This window comes from Pituophis catenifer, unplaced genomic scaffold (genome assembly GCF_029215685.1).
Source record: "Pituophis catenifer annectens isolate HBS135680 unplaced genomic scaffold, rPitCat1.0.hap2 SCAF_18, whole genome shotgun sequence".
In the NCBI taxonomy this organism is placed as follows: Eukaryota; Metazoa; Chordata; class Lepidosauria; order Squamata; family Colubridae; genus Pituophis; species Pituophis catenifer.
Window position 1 is genome coordinate 7523307 of NW_027256898.1, and position 16440 is coordinate 7539746.

The window sequence follows — 16440 nt, forward strand, 5'->3', positions numbered from 1 at the left end:
CAGGGGTCGGCAACCTTAAACACTCAGAGAACCATTTGGACCCATTTCCCACAGAAAAGAAAACACCGGGAGCCACAAAACTCTTCTCGTGCTTACTATTTCCTGAGCAGCCACAAAACTAGCCTATGTAGTTGAATTAAACATTCTGTTTTCTTCTGAAGCTTTTCTTTTCTTGGATTTATCCATGGTTGGCCTACTGGGGGTCGAAAAGCTCAATAAATTGCATGCTTAGGGCCATGGCTTAGGGCCTGGTTATTTACGGGACCGCCTACTACCACCAATAGCCTCCCACCGGCCAGTACGCTCTCATAGAGAGGGACTCCTCCGGGTGCCGTCAGCCAAACAGTGTCGACTGGCGGCCCCTAGGGGGAGAGCCTTCTCTGTGGGGGCACCTACCATCTGGAATGAGCTCCCCCCGGAGATACGGAGGATCCCGGATCTGCGCTCCTTCCGCCGTGCTGTGAAGACCTTTTTATTCCATCAAGCGGGCTTGGCCTGATCTCTTCCCTTTTTAAATATGTAAATTTTAATCTGTTTTTAAATTATTGGGGTATTTTAATTTGTCTGGGCCAAAAAGTTTAATTTGATTTTATCGGGTTTTTAAATTTTGTGTATTTATGTATTTTATTGTTGGCTGTTCACCGCCCTGAGTCCTTCGGGAGTAGGGCGGTATACAAATCAAATAAATAATAATAATAATAATGCCGGCGGGTGTCACACACTGGCAGTTGTGAGGCATATTTTGCATGACAGGGAGCTGCAGCAGAGGAGTGAAAGAGCCACATGCGGCTCCAGAGCTGCGGGTTGCTGAACCTTGTTCTAACCGAACGTTGTTGCTCATTTTATGTTGGAATATTTTAAGAACGTTTTGTTATTGAAGGATTCCTTTTGCTGGCTCTCCTCTAACTAAGCTCTCCTCTGTTGGATGGTTAGCATTAATTGCTCCCCTTAGGACTCTACACAGCCGCCGCCAGATTAAGAGACCTCTTGCTCCATTGTGTTCTCAATCTTACTTGGGTGTCCAATCACACTTGGCCAATAAACTTCTATTCTATTCTATTCTATTCTATTCTATTCTATTCTATTCTATTCTATTCTATTCTATTCTATTCTATTCTATTCTATTCCCCCCCCCTCCAAAAAAGTGGGTGGAAATGTCTGTGCATTTATAGAGCAAATACGGGCCCATTTTTGGTCTCCTAAACCCTGTGCACGTCCTGCTTTTGCCCTACCCAGCGTCCAGAAGCACTCTGCAGGCCAAAAATGGGCCCGTTTTTGGCCTCCGGAGGTCCCGTTTTTGCCCTGGCGTTTCAGCCTCCCTGGCGTCGCAGAGGCTGAAAACGGGACGCGCGAAGGCCAAAAACTCCCCCCCCTTGTTTTCCTTCTCTAAACCTAGGTGCGTCATATGGTCCGGTGCGTCTTATAATCCGAAAAATATGGTGAATCCTGTGGGCATAGCCACTGACCTGATGTGGCAAGCGCATGCATAGAAATAGGTGACTCGGGGAGAAAATTAACCTTTTCCTATTGAGCATTCTGCTCCCAGGAATTAGCCGCTGGCACAACACCTGCCTCCCTTAATAATTAAGGGGCATCTGTTCGGAAGAGCAAATGGCATTCAATGCTCTTTACTTAAGAACCTACCTGGAGCAGGGGTGAAATCTACTTACATTCCCAACCGGTTTGGAATTTCACATGTGTGCTTGGACGCTTTGCGCATGCACAAACCCTTCTGTGCATGCGCAGAGGGTAAAAAACAGGTTACTTCCTGGTTAAATCCAGGAAGGAATGACGACCGGGTGGATGGGTGGAGCCTCGCGCTGCCATCGCTACCGGTTATCCGAACCACCGGTCGCCATCGCTACCGGGAGCATTTCACCCCTGATCTGGAGGTTTTAAGTCTTTGCATCTCCCTGCTCCTGGCCAAGCCATCCTCAGTTCCTCCTTGGGGGGACGGAGCTTCACTTCTCTCGGGGCAAGGGAAGGTGACAGGTTTGTAGGTTGTCTGCCAGGACTTTTTCTGTGCTGCCCTGCTGTGCCAGAGGAAAGCTGCAGCTGTAAAAATCGTCTTTCTCCAACCTGAGCTCTTGGGTGCATTTTAAGAGCTTTAAAGATTTCCTATTATTTTTCCCACAGTTTGAAGGGCTTATGGGGCTCAGTCTAAAAGGCATCTTTTAAAAGGCGCACATCTCCTTTTTCTTCTAGTCGTCCTGCTGGATTTTGCCAAGGCTCAGGGGGATCTAGGATGGCTCAATCATCCCTACGGAAAAGGGGTAAGTTCCAGCTCTTTCTTGCAAAATAGTCTAGGAAAAGAAAGCTTGCTTTCAGCGTTAACTCGATTTTTGGAGGGCGGAAAGCATAACAAGCTTCTGCTTAAAATATTTGTTTTCATGTTTTAAAAAGGGAACAAATACTCTTCTGGGGGCAACAGAGACCCTTCCGGGAAGTAGGATGAGGTAGGAAAGAAGGAAGGAGAAAGTAGGACAGGAGGGAGGGAGGGAAAGGAAAGAGAAGAAGAAGAAGGGTTGTTGCGAAATAAGGGAATAAAGGGTAGAAGAGCAACTCCGAATGTAAATTAAAATGCCTTATTTTAATGCTTTAAGGAAAACATGTATATGTAGAATTAATTATGTATAAGAAAATGTACATTTTATGTTATGTCTATAAGAAAACTGAAAAAGTTTTCAAAAAGAAAGAAAGAAAGAACCCTTTCACTGCAGGGTCTAGATGGAGAGTAACATTAGCAGGGTGAAGAAGGTTGAACTGAAAAAAGATTTCTCCATCGGATTAAAAGAGTACAGTTATAGGATACTGCTAAACTAATTCGGTTTTGAAAGGATGGGCAAATGGGAAAAAAGAGGCCAAAATGAAATAGTTCTGGGAAGCACAGCTCTAAACTTAAGAAAGCCAGGGAAATCCATCTAGGTCCTTGTCACTAACCAAAGGCTCAGACGCTGAGCTTGTCAATCAGAAAGGTTGGCAGTTCAGCTGTTCAAATCCCTAGTGCCGTATAACGGGGTGAGCTCCCATGACTTGTCCCAGCTTCTGCCAACCTAGCAGTTCGAAAGCACGTAAAAAAGGCAAATAGAAAAATAGGGACCACCTTTGGTGGGAAGGTAACAGCCTTCCGTGCGCCTTTAGCGTTGAGTCATGCCGGCCACATAACCACAGAGACGTCTTCGGACAGTGCTGGCTCTTCGGCTTTGAAACAGAGATGAGCACCGCCCCCTAGAGTCGGGAACGACTAGCACATATGTGCGAGGGAAATCTTTACCTTTACCTAGCCATAGTTGACAATGTGAGATTAGATAGATGTAGATTAGGAGTCTTTTATTAGAATTGGCCGTGACGGCCCAGAGCGAGGAGTTTTGTGGCTGTGCACTGTGTTAAAAGCAACACCTTGATGTCTTCTACCTCCCTCCCTCCACCAGTGGGATCTTCTTCAGAACGTCATGAACGAATCCCTCATCTACATTTACTCAGTCTGCAACGTGCAGGAAGGCGATCAGGATAACTGGCTGAGGACCAACTGGATCTACCGAGGGGAAGCCCAGCGTATCTTCATTGAAATCCAATTCACCGTCCGGGATTGCAACACCTTTTCCCCTGGGACAGGCACCTGCAAGGAGACTTTCAACCTCTTCTACGCGGAGTCGGACGTCGACTACGGCATCAATTTCCAGAAGCGCCAGTTCCAAAAGATTGCCACGATCGCCCCCGACGAGATCACCTTGCTGGAAGACTTCACCACCCGCAACGTGAAGATCAACGTGGAGGTGCGATCGGTCGGGCCCCTCACCCGGAAGGGCTTCTACGTGGCCTTCCAGGACATCGGGGCCTGCGTGGCACTGCTCTCCGTCCGAATCTACTACAAGAAGTGTCCCGGCGTCTTCCGCAATATGGCCAGCTTCCCGGAAACCATTGCCGGGGCCGATTCGCAAGTCCTGGCCAAGGTGCCTGGCACTTGTGTTGCAGAGGCCGTGGCCACCGAGGATCCCTTCATGCACTGCAACTCGGACGGAGAGTGGCTGGTGCCTATTGGCGAGTGCCTTTGCCGAGAAGGGTACGAAAAAGACGGGGACAGCTGCAGAGGTAAGTCAACCGCGACGCTCCCTCCAGCTTCGTTGACTGAATTTCTAGCCTGCCAGGCACTCAATAAACAACCATTTTAAAAATTTGAGGAGGGGAAATGAAGTCAGTTCCGGCTTCTAGGAAAGTGAAGCAACGGGCCGATTCTAGGACAGTGATGTTTTAACCTTTTTGGTGCCGAGTGCCAAAAGCGTGCACGCACGTGTGCAAATGCATGAACGTGTGCCCGGATCCACAAAATGCAATGCAAGTGCCCCACTCTTTGAGTGTTTAAAGTAGCAGACCCCTGACCTAGCCCCTTATTCTGGGGTGGATCAAAGAGCTTTGCAGCCACACGAAACGGGAGAGCATCTAATATCCAAGGAGGGGGGGATTTGCCATGGTTTTGCCTTTCCTGGGGTGAAATAAGGGGGCTCCAAGACAGAGCCTGGCCTTGGAACTGACCACCGGGAAGCATTTGGAGCTGGATGCCTGGCAGGAGAGGAAGCACAGGGCTCCCTTGCGGCCCCTCCCCAGGTGCGGTGTGGGAAGCCGAGCAGGTGTGCTTTGGCCCTCCAGGAACCGCTGGAGAACCAGCCGATCCCTTCCCGCCGAGCTCCCTCCCTAGAGAGACACCCTCTGTCTCCTGGCTGGGGTGTGCCGTCTCTCGCTCAGTTCCTGCTCGACAAGAAGAACAGCCGGGTGGCAGGGAGACCTCAGATCGTGCAGGCACCTGGCAGAGCCAGTGAGGCCTTCTGACAGGACGGGGTTTTATTTTTCCCCCTGCCTCAGAAGCTACGGCTGGGTGCCGTGCAGAAGCTGCGCAGCTCCACTCTGTCTGTGCTACCTTCCCCTCTGCGTTTCACATTGGCAGGCAGACCCAATCTCTCTTAGGTTAGGATTCAATCACGGGGCCTGACAAAGCCAGTTGATGTCCCCTTTGATAGGTAGAATGTTCCAGCCAGTATGTTGTATAAAGCAAGCCTAGTCCCTAAGCAGGGAGGAGGTGCCTAGGCGCACAAGGAGGCTGAGACAAGCAGATTGTGCTTCAGGAATGTGCCTGGAGTTTGGAGAGAGATATGGAGCTCTCTCAAGGTTACGGAGCCCTCTTGAGCACACACAGACTTTCCAACAGACTCCCCCCCACTTCTTTTCCTGTTCGCTATGGGGCTTATCTGATCAGCCATTATCATACTTCTCTCCCGCCTGACACCAGTCACGTTTGGCCCCTGATAACCAGTGTCGCCAGGGCCCAAATGTGGAGGTGGTCCTGGTTTTTTAGGCCAGTCTTATTGGAACTCGGGTGCCCTCCGGAGTGGCTAGGCCAAAGCTTCCCTTTAAGTCCAACTTACTTGCAGAGGGTAAATCCTTCTTCCCTTCTAGCACTGATGAGGTTGCCTAGTTGGGTCTTGAAACATCTGCAAGGAAACCACCGAGCTCAGAGAGCACCAAGGAGCCCTCATTTCAGCTCTGAGCTACAAATGTTTTCCTTTCTTGATCTCCAAGGATCCTTTGTGTTGGGGGGGGTGCTTCCCAAGGAAACTCCAAAGGGGAGGGGAAATGACACACCAGATTTTATTTGCGTTTCCTCAAGGCCCACTTCCAGGTGGCTCACCTCTAAAGTGCTTCTCTTGCTAGGGTTTCAGCAAGTTCTCACAGTCCGTGGTCATGTAGAAGGGGATGCGATACTTCCCCCTCAAAACCCGTTCTCTCGCAGCTCCTGCAAAAGGAGAAGACTGCAGAGCAATGTGCCTGCTTGAGCGCTCCTTCAAGAACCATTCCTCCTCTAAATGTCCCATCTGGGCCCTCCACCCTATCCAGGAGCCTGCTCGGGATGGATGCATGATGCATAAATTTCACCCACAGCCAAGGGTGAAATTCAGCCGGTTCTATCCGGCTCAGGGCGAACCGGTAGCAGTGGCAGCTGTGGAAGTCTCCGCCCACCTGTGCGGACGTCATGACGTCCCTTTTTTGGTGATATTTTCTTCTAGAATGGTACTCGAGCAGCCCCAATTTTCTATTTATATATATATCTTCATTTCAAATTATTTTTTGTTTAATAATTACATCTATTTTATCATTCATGTACTTTTATACTAACACTTTTTCTCTTTCTCCCCCCCTTCCCCCTTTTCCATTTACCCAGGCGTCATCTGAGTTTCTATTCTTTTTATTGTCTTTTCTCTTATTTGTCTTTTTCCTATCCACTTCCTCACTCTATCTTTATTTATATTTTTTTTCTAACCAATCATTAAAATTTTCCCATGTCTTGAAATACATCGATTCCTCTTTATCTTTTATTCTCAATGTTAATCTATTCATTTCTACACATTCTAAAATTTTCTTTATTATCTCTCCTTCCGATGGGATTTTATCTGCTTTCCAGTTTTTTGCAAAAACTATTCCAGCCACTGTTATTTTGTGAATAGTCAAATATATATCTTCTTTACTATATTTCTCTGGTAGTATTCCCAATAAGAATATCTCTGGTCTTAGCTCTATTCATTGCTGTAGCATTTCCTCTAACCATATCTGTATTTTAGATAGTTCTTTGCGAACAGCTTTGAAGAATTGAGGAAAAGAAACTTACTCTTCCCATCGCCCGCCTCCCTCTCTCTCCAACAGGCTGGCACACCTTCCTCTTTGCTAGTTTTGTGGCTGCTCAAAAAATAGTCAGGCACGGGAAGGGTTTTGTGGCTCCCGGTGTTTTCTTTTCTGTGGGAAATGGGTCCAAATGGCTCTTTGAGTGCTTAAGGTTGCAGACCCCTGGTTTAGAGTTTACCTCCACTACTCCTACAAGATCTGGGCTGCAGACTGTGGCTGGCCTTTTCTATATTCCTTGGCTGCTGTTTGCAACCATCCAGATTTTGGTAGCCTCATTTGGTAGCTCTACCTACCTGCTAATTTAATGCAGATATTAGAATTGTCCCACTGGATTTCAGTTCGGCTATGATGTCACATAGCAGGCATTAGAGGAATAATCAATACAATAAGCGAAGTTTTAGACCTGTGATTGGCGTTGCGTGAATCTCCTTCTTGAATGTTAAAATACAAATTTTGAATTCTGACCAATCCAAGGGTGGAGTGGCTGGAACAGACAGCTTGCATTCTGAGTAAGAGTTTTTAGGAGATCTATACCGCTGAAAGACTCTGCAGACGATAACGTACGGTCGCAGTCAGTTCAGCAACATCCTGACTATCCATTATAACCGCCACTCCCAGTTAATACCAAGGAAGCAGCTGCTGGCACACCTGCCTGGGAAGCCCAAGGCAAGGCCTCAACATGCCTTCTAATTGCACATGGCCCCCCTTTGGCCCCCGAGGCACAGAGAGAAGTCTTCGGTAAGGTGGGGGTGGAAGAGGGTGGCCCTGTTCCAGTTTTAAGATGCGCCCAGAATGCTTCGCCCTGTGCCAAACTCCGCTTCGCTGCTGCACAGGTCCAGACAAAAGCTGGGCCCTCTGGCCCACCGTTACGGTTAAAAAGACACACACATTTGCCCTTTGGGTTCGTGATTCAAGGATGTGCCATAGATGCTTCTAGGAACATCAACAAATCCTAAGTACCTATGTTGCACTTGCCGCAAATCCTTGTAAATTGTCCCAAAGGTGCTTTTTCCCATTTTTCACCGGGGGTGAAATCCAGCAGGCTCTGGTAGCGGAATTTTTGAGCAGTTCGGAGAACCGGTAGCAGAAATTTTGAGCAGTTCGGAGAACTGGTAGCGGAATTTTTGAGCAGTTCGGAGAACTGGCAAATACCACCTCTGGCTGGCCGCAGAGTAAGGTGGGAATGTATCCTTTTGCAGTATCCTTCTCCTGGAGTGGGGTGAGAATGGAGATTTTGCAGTATCGTTCTCCTGCCACGCCCGCCAAGCCACGCCCCCAGAACCGGCAGTAAAAAAAATTGGATTTCACCACTGCCATAGACACCTAGTGAATTGTCATTCTGAGTAGACTTTCTGTAGCACCTGTTTTCCTCCTTGCTTTACTGGACCATCTCTGATAAAATAATAGCTGCAATTGGATATTCTTTTTAAAAAAAAAAAAAAAAATCCTAAAACTGAAATATACTAGTATACCAGCTCTTCTCACCCACTAAGATGGGCCAATCGTAACAGTGTTGAGATTTTGTTTGATAACAGATAATTTGCATGAAAGATACCCTCAAATTCCATCCCTGGCATGAAAAAGCTACAAGTCAACGTTGACTAAGATGATCCAAGGGTCTGAGATAGTGGTGGAATTCAAATTTTTTTACTACCGGTTCTGTGGGCATGGCTTGGTGGGCGTGGTAGGGGAAGGATACTGCAAAATCCCCATTCCCTCTCCACTCCTGGGGGGGAAGGATATTGCAAAATCTCCATTCCCACTCCACTCTGGGGCCAGCCAGAGGTGGAATTTGCTGGTTCTCCGAACTACTAAAAATTTCCGCCACCGGTTCTCCAGAACCTGCTGAATAGCACCCCTGGTCTGAGCCCTAGAGATGACAATGTACTGCACTGAAAATTTACAGAATGATGGAAATACTCTCTGGCTATTTTCTGAGCAGCTTAGAATCTTAGAATAGAATAGAACAAAGCTGGAAGGGACCTTGGAGGTCTTCTAGTCCAGCCCCCTGCTCATGCAGGAGAACCTATACTGTCAACAACTGCCCATCTGCAACTCATTTCAATGGGAGCTGCCTAAATTTCCGTGTTGGGGGTTGAAGGAAACAATAAGGGGTAAACAGTCACACCGTATATAAAAAAACATGCATTCCAAGATCTCGGTAGCATCTTCAGCCTTGCCTGTACCGTTCTCCACCTCCATAAGGCCCCACCATCTCAGCTCTGCCCGGTACACTCTGCTCCTCCTTGAGGGAGGAAGGGCTCTGGGCACCACCCCTTCCCTCCTGCCCATTTATGGGGGCAGGTTTACTGCCGCCTCTTTGTTTCTCCGCAGACTGAAAAGGGACCACACGCAAAATAACAGGCTGAACTTTGGAGCGGCAGTGTTGTTTCTGGAGAAACCGAGGCTGTCTTTTCTTCTATTCAACCTGTAATCTCTATTGTTTGCTTGGATTCAATCTTTGTACGATAATAAAAGTTCCAGTCTAGGTAGAAGTTTAGAAACGCAGAAAGAGTTTTAAGAGATTGAACCGACAAAGCTGAAGATTTATTATTTGACCAAGGGGGGATGTAGAATGTTATTTGGGGCCTCAATTGTTATCCATGCTACCTTTTTTCTTTCTTCTTTTTTGTGCCATATCCGTCATCGGACGTTGGCGATCAAGTTGGTGATCCTATTTTTGTCAACAGCCGCGTGAAAAAGTGCTGCTGCAATTTGTCCAAACCGGTCCTTTAGGTTTTGAAGCCATGATGATGTTCTTCTGCCTGGACCTCATTTGCCTTCAATCTTTCCTAGGAGGATTAAGTGAAGGATGCCGTATTTTTCTGGGTGTTGCATCACATGTCTGAAATATTCTAACTTTCCCTTTTTAATGGCTTTGATGATTTTCCCTTGGCTTTCCCAGGCGGCTTATCTCCTCCTCATTTGTGATTTTGTTAACCTAGCTTATATGTAACAGCCGTCTATAAATCCACATTTCAAATGCTTCTAGTTTCTTCAAGTGGTTTTTGGTCAGAGACCAACTCTCTACTCCATACTACTCTCTCTACTTTTTTCTTTCTACTCACTTGAATCTCACAAGAAATACGTGAGGTACGGAATGCCAAACTGCCCTAAATCCGCTTGGTGATCCTTCCTGGTTGAGCGGGGACTTGAATCTGGGGAGTCCTAGGGGCCTAGAGCAGCATCCGTCATCAAAGGGCTTCCCCACCTACTCTAAGGGCCCAATTCCAGCAGGACAGAAGGAACCGGTGCAGCCATGCAAGAGCAGCCCCAGAGTTCCTTCTCGTAAAAACCTGCTAGGGAAGCCCATGTATGTATTTTCTTCTCACTCCTCAGCACTTGATGTGCTTGGAATCTCATAAAAGCTGCACCACCACCCCAATCACACTGTCCAAGCTTATTCCTAAGAAGAAGAAGAAGAAGAAGGATTCTTTAATTGGCCAAGTGTGATTGGACACACAAGGAATTTGTCTTTGGTGCAAATGCTCTCAGTGTACATAAGGAGAATAAAATACATTCGTCAAGAATCATAAGGTACAATACTTAATGATAGTCATAGGGTACAAATAAGCAGTCAAATCATACGAGGAAACAATCAATATAAATCGTAAGGATACGGCAACGTTACAGTCATACAGTCATAAGTGGGAGGAGATGGGTGAGAAGACTAATAGTAATAGTAATGCAGACTTAGTGAATAGTTTGACAGTGTTGAGGGAATTATTTGTTTAGCAGAGTGATGGCGTTCGGGAAAAAACTGTCCTTGTGTCTAGTTGTTCTGGTGTGCAGTGCTCTATAGCGTCGTTTTGAGGATAGGAATTGAAACAATTTATGTCCAGGATGCGAGGGGTCTGTAAATATTTTCCCCAGCCCTCTTTTTGACTCGTGCAGTATACAGGTCCACCATGGAAGGCAGATTGGTAGCCATTGTTTTTTCTGCAGTTCTAATTATCCTCCGAAGTCTCTGTCTGTCTTGTTGGGTTGCAGAGCCAAACCCGACAGTTATGGGGGTGCAGATGACAGACTCAACCATTCCTCTGTAGAACTGGATCAGCAGCTCCTTGGGCAGTTTGAGTTTCCTGAGTTGGCGCAGAAAAACATTCTTTGTTTGTTTGTTTATTGGTTCGATTTATATGCCGCTCATCTCCGGAGACTTGGGGCCGCTTACAATGCGTTAAGCAATAGCCTTCATACTTTTGTATATACCTGCTTAGTAGGGCTTTCAGACCCCCCAAGCGTTGTTCTTTTTTATACAAAGTCATCTTATTACTCCCACAATCCGAGTCCTCATTTGTGGACCTCATTTGTTGTGCTTTTTTAATGACGTTTTTGATGTTAGGGGTCCATTTTAGGTCTTGAGATATGATAGAAGAGGTAGAAGACGGGAAAGACCAATTTCAGTGATCTTCAGAATGGCCTTCACTGGCTCTCAGGTAGAGGGGCTTTTCTCCAGAAGCCTCTCCCCCCCCCCCCCCAGCGACTGCAGTCCTGAGGGCAAGAGGTAGTGGCAGGCGAGAGAGAAGCTCAAACAAGAGTTTCCAAAGTCTCGACTTCTACCGATTCCTACCGGAAGTGACTCAATTCCCCAGGACACCCAGAGAGCAAAGCTGTTTCCGACGGGAGACTGTAGTTGTCCAGGAAGTAAATATGAAGTATGTAGTTGGCCAGGAAATTAATACTTTTAAGCTGAACGGTATTTTCTCTGCAGCCCTGTCCTGCCAACATAATGACAACAACGTTCTACTTTCAAAATCTGCCGATATCAGCAAGTGATGCTATAAAAAGCAAAATGGCATCAGGCAGATGCTCTGATCTCACCCACTTCAAGTTGGGCGGTGCCCTTCCCGCCTCGCCTCGGTTTCGAGGTGAAGCTGTGTTTTTTTTTTTCAAAACTTCAGGGCCAGCACTGCTTCATTTTGAAAGCACCCAAGTGCTCTCTGTTGGACGTGTTTTTATTTCGGGCGCTTGTAATAATACATTCATTCCCAGTTTAGAGGTGGAGACTCAAGACCAAGAAAATGATTTTGTTCACAATCCACTATCAATCCATGTGTCTCTGCGTTCGATTGTAGCCGATTCTGTCTAACTCAGGGGTCTGCAACCTTAAACACTCAAAGAGCCATTTGGACTCGTTTCCCCACAGAAAAGAAAACACCGGGAGCCACAAAACCCTTCCCATGCCTGGCTATTTCTTGAGCGGCCACAAAACTAGCATATGTAGTTGAATTAAACGTTGTTTTCTTCTGAAACTTTTCTTGGATTTATTCATGGTTGGCCTACCGGGGGTTGAAAAGCTCAATAAATGGCGTGCCGGCAGGTGTCACACATTGGCGGGTTGTGACGCCTATTTTGAGTGACAGGGAGCTGCAGCAAAGGGGTGAAAGAGCCACATGCAGCTCCAGAGCCACAGGTTGCTGACCCCTGGTCTAATTATATTCACTGGCCAAGCCTGGCTTAATATGCTGGTTGAAGTGGCAGTCTTTTTTTAAAAAAATGTTTTTCTTCCAGCTTGCTCGCCTGGATTCTTTAAACAAGATGTCTCCAACAGCGCTTGCTCGAAGTGTCCCGCGCACACGCTGCCTTCTTCGGAAGGCTCCACTTTGTGTCCATGTGAGGAAGGCTACTTCCGGGCGCCAAGTGATCCGGTTTCCATGTCGTGCACAAGTAAGTGAGACAAATCAGCTAAATGTTGCAAATGCCACCAGATACCGGGCTCGTACTATCATATGTGGTGGATTTGCGCAGAAGCAAAAAAAAAAAAAAAAGGGCTAAAATACATACGTGCAGTGGTGAAATGTAAAATTTGTTACTACCGGTTCTGTGGGCGTAGCTTGGTGGTGGTGGGGGTAATGTGATTGGGTGGGCATGGCCAACTTTTTCTTTTTACTTTTAAAAGCATATTTTCTTTTTTTCTGCAACCTTAAGAGGTTGCAGAAAAAAATGCTTTTAGAAGCCTCTGACAATCAGGCAACTCAGCTGGGATCGCTAGAGGCTTTTAAAGGCATTTTTTTTTCCTACAACCCCTTCGGCTGAAGAGGTTGCAGAAAAAAATGCTTTTAGAAGCCTCTGACGATCCGAGCTGAGCCGCACGATCATCAGAGGCTTTTTTTTTTACTTTTAAAAGCATTTTTTCGGCCGAAGAGGTTGTAGAAAAAATGCTTTTAAAAGAGAAAAAAAAATCCTCTGATGATTGTGCAGCTCAACTGGGCATTGGGGGGGGGGGCAGGGATATTTGCTACCGGTTCTCCAAACCACCCGCCGCCATCACACACTGGTTAATGAGCCTTGATAGTACAAGGGTTTAGTGCACCCTGTTATTAACACAGCTGCCTGCAATTTCTGCTGGTTCGAATCTCTCCAAGGCTCAAGGTTGACTCAGCCTTCCATCCTTTCTAAGGTAGGTGAAATGAGGACCCAGTTTGTGGGGGCAATAAGCTGACTTTGTATAAAATATACAAAAGAATGAAGGCTATTGCTTAAAGCATTGTAAGCCGCCCTGAGTCTCCGGAGAAGGGCGGCATATAAATCAAATTAAAAAAAATAATAATAATAATGGAAAATGGATTGTTTATATAAAAGTAAAATTAAAAAAAAACTTTTTTAAAAAAAGCAAGTGAGAAACAGAATCGGTGCTGGGGAGGGATTGTGCCTGGCCGGCCGAGATAAGCGCTGGACAATACAAATGTGTATCAGATCTTGGAAAGGAGAGCAATACGCATTTCTTCACTCCGATCGGCGGGACCTACACTTTTATGACTTCTGTTTAGTGAAACAATTCTGGAATAATAATTTTTTTTAAAAAAAAAATACCCTTAAGATTGGCTTCTACAATTTTGCTTTGTCCATATCCCATCTAAGGAAGTGCAGAATAGAAGAGGAAGGAAAGGCACCGGGAGATAAAGGGCAGAGAGAGATACACAATGGAACCTGAGAGAAAAATGTGCAGTTAAATCAGTTAAATTGCTGGTTTGCATCCAAGAGATCTGGGTATACTTTTTTTTTTTTTAATTAAATTATTCTTTTTGTCTCCTATCTGACAGAGCCCCCTACTGCTCCTCAGGGAGTGACAGCAATCGGTCTGGGTGCTAAAGTCCAGCTGCGCTGGTTACCGCCTCAGAACACGGGCGGACGCCAAGATGTCACCTACCGAGTGTCGTGCGAACAGTGCTGGCCAGACTCGGGGGACTGCCGGTCTTGTGACGCCACTCTCCGATATTCAGACAATCCGCACAAACTCACCGGCACGTCTTTGACGATTAGTGATCTGGAGCCTCACGTGAATTATACTTTCACCGTAGAAGCTCATAATGGAGTATCCTCCTTCAGTACCCAACGCAGCTACGGAGTCACTAGCATCAGCGTCAATCAGACAGGTAAAGGTCTTGAGTATCGTAACCAGATTAAAAGGGATAGGATCTAAGGATACGGCGAGATGCCAATTGGCCGGGGCTGTCAGTTTGTGGCCCCTGGGTGGAATTAAGAAAGGCTACAGTTCTTTGTAGGGTAGGACAAGAAGCAATGGGTGGAAACTAATCAAGGAGAGAAGCAACTTAGAACTAAGGAGAAATTTCCTGACAGTGAGAACAATTAATCAGTGGAACAACTTGCCTCCAGAAGTTGTGAATGCTCCAACACTGGAAGTTTTTAAGAAGATGTTGGATAACCATTTGTCTGAAGTGGTGTAGGGTTTCCTGCCTAAGCAGGGGGTTGGATTAGAAGACCTCCAAGGTCCCTTCCAACTCTGTTATTCTATTCTATTCTTTGATTCTTTGGTATTTGGTGAGACTCTGTCGATCGTTTAGTTCTACATCAAAATACCGTATTTTTTGGAGTATTAGACGCACCTTAGTTTTTGGGGAGGAAAATAAGAAAAACGCTGATTGGCAGGTGGATCGCCCTCCCGGAATATCCCCAATCAGCTGTTCCCAGAGGTGAATTTTAGCAACAGGTTCCTTGGTTGTGAGCTCTGTGCCTTGCTTTTTTTTGTTTTTTTTTTTCTGCCTCTGAAAGCCTCTGAAACAGCTTCAGAAAAAAAGCCTACGAAGCTCTGTTTGGAGGCTTCTTTTCTGAACCTCTGTTTGGGTTTTTTTTTCTGAAGCTCTGTTTGAGGGCTTCTTTTCTGAAGCTCTGTTTGAGGGCTTCTTTTCTGAAGCTTCATTTCTGAGGCTTTTTTCAGCCTCTGAATCCTCCATTTGAGAGGCTGGGCGGGGCTACATTTGGCGTATAAGACGCACACAGATTTTCACTCTCTTTTTGGGGGGGTAAAGGTGCATCTTATACTCTGAAAAATACGGTAGTTCTATGACAGGGTTCATTGTGGCTCCTCTCTCTAAATTCTAATCATGGCTACAAGAATGGAGAAAGGTTCCTCATTTGGGGCAGCCTTTTTAACATTAGGGAAGCACTCTAGTAACTAAGTTGTCCCCTACCGAAAGGCAACTGGCTTTTGATTCTGTAAATCCAACGTGGGTCGATAGGTAAATTCATGTCGTCGTATCTGGCAAAGGCAATTATGGGGAAAGCGTAACTGGCTACATGCGGATTTTGTCAGCCCTTCTTCATCCTCTTCCTCTTCCCCCTTGTTCAGAACCACCAAGAGTAACTTCAGTGACTATGGACAGTCGCACCACTACTAGCTTAACGTTATCTTGGACCGTCCCTCCTCGCCAACAGAGTCACGTTTGGAAATACCAAGTTACTTACAAGAAGAAGGTATAACTCTCCGCCACCGTTGCAACTTTCTTTGGTGGGCGGGGGTGGGGCTGGTATTTTGTAGTAGGAAAAGTGCGCCGTGAGGGCTTTATTTATTTTTTATTTTTGTTGCTTTGTTGTTGTTACAGAAGGATGAAAACAGTTATTCCGTCCTGCGCTCTGAAGGAAACTCAGTCACCCTCCATAAGCTGACTCCTAAGACCAAGTATCTGGTGAGCGTCCAGGCGCTGACTCAGGAGGGCCACGGCACCCACAGCATGGAGCACGAGTTTGAGACGCTCCCTGAAAGTGAGTTTGCTTGCCTTTCTTTCTTTCTTTCTTTCTTTCTTTCTTTCTTTCTTTCTTTCTTTCTTTCTCTTCCTTTCCTTTCCTTTCTTTCCTTCCTTCCTGTTTTTGTCTGGTTTGGTTCTGCAACCCGACAGACACAGACTTCAGAGGATAATTAGATCTGCAGAAAAAACCATGGCTACCAACCTGCCTTCCATTGAGGACCTATATACTGCACGAGTCAAAAAGAGGGCTGTGAAAATATCTACAGTGCTCGCGCATCCTGGACATCAACTGTTTCAACTCCTACCCTCAAAACAACGCTATAGAGCACTGCACACCAGAACAACTAGACACAAGGACAGTTTTTTCCTGAACTATTCACTAAGTCTGCACTACTATTAATCTTCCTTACTAGTACCTATCTCTTCCCACCTATGACTATAACCATGTTGCTTGTATCTTTAATTTATATTGTTTTTATTTGTTTCCTAGTACGATTTGATAGCTTTTTAGTAACCTTGGCTGTCACTAAGTGTTGTATCTTTGTATTCTTGATGAATGTATTTTATTCTCCTTATGTACACTGAGAGCATATGCACCAAAGACAAATTCCTTGTGTGTCCAATCACACTTGGACAATAAAGAATTCTATTCTATTCTGTTCTGTTCTGTTCTGTTCTGTTCTGTTCTGTTCTGTTCTATTCTATTCTATTCTATTCTATTCTATTCTATTCTATTCTATTCTATTCTACTCTACTCTACTCTACTCACTCTTTCTTTCTT

General features: G+C 45.9%; 1 protein-coding gene across 1 annotated transcript in view; it reads left to right on the plus strand.

Moving 5' to 3' along the window:
* EPHA2 (EPH receptor A2) overlaps window positions 1–16440 on the plus strand; it is a 37437-nt gene that overhangs the window by 9566 nt on the left and 11431 nt on the right. Inside the window, 6 exon segments of the mRNA XM_070956226.1 lie at window positions 2206–2273; window positions 3432–4092; window positions 12184–12339; window positions 13716–14048; window positions 15263–15387; window positions 15516–15675. Coding sequence (XP_070812327.1) covers window positions 2206–2273; window positions 3432–4092; window positions 12184–12339; window positions 13716–14048; window positions 15263–15387; window positions 15516–15675 — 1503 coding nt within the window.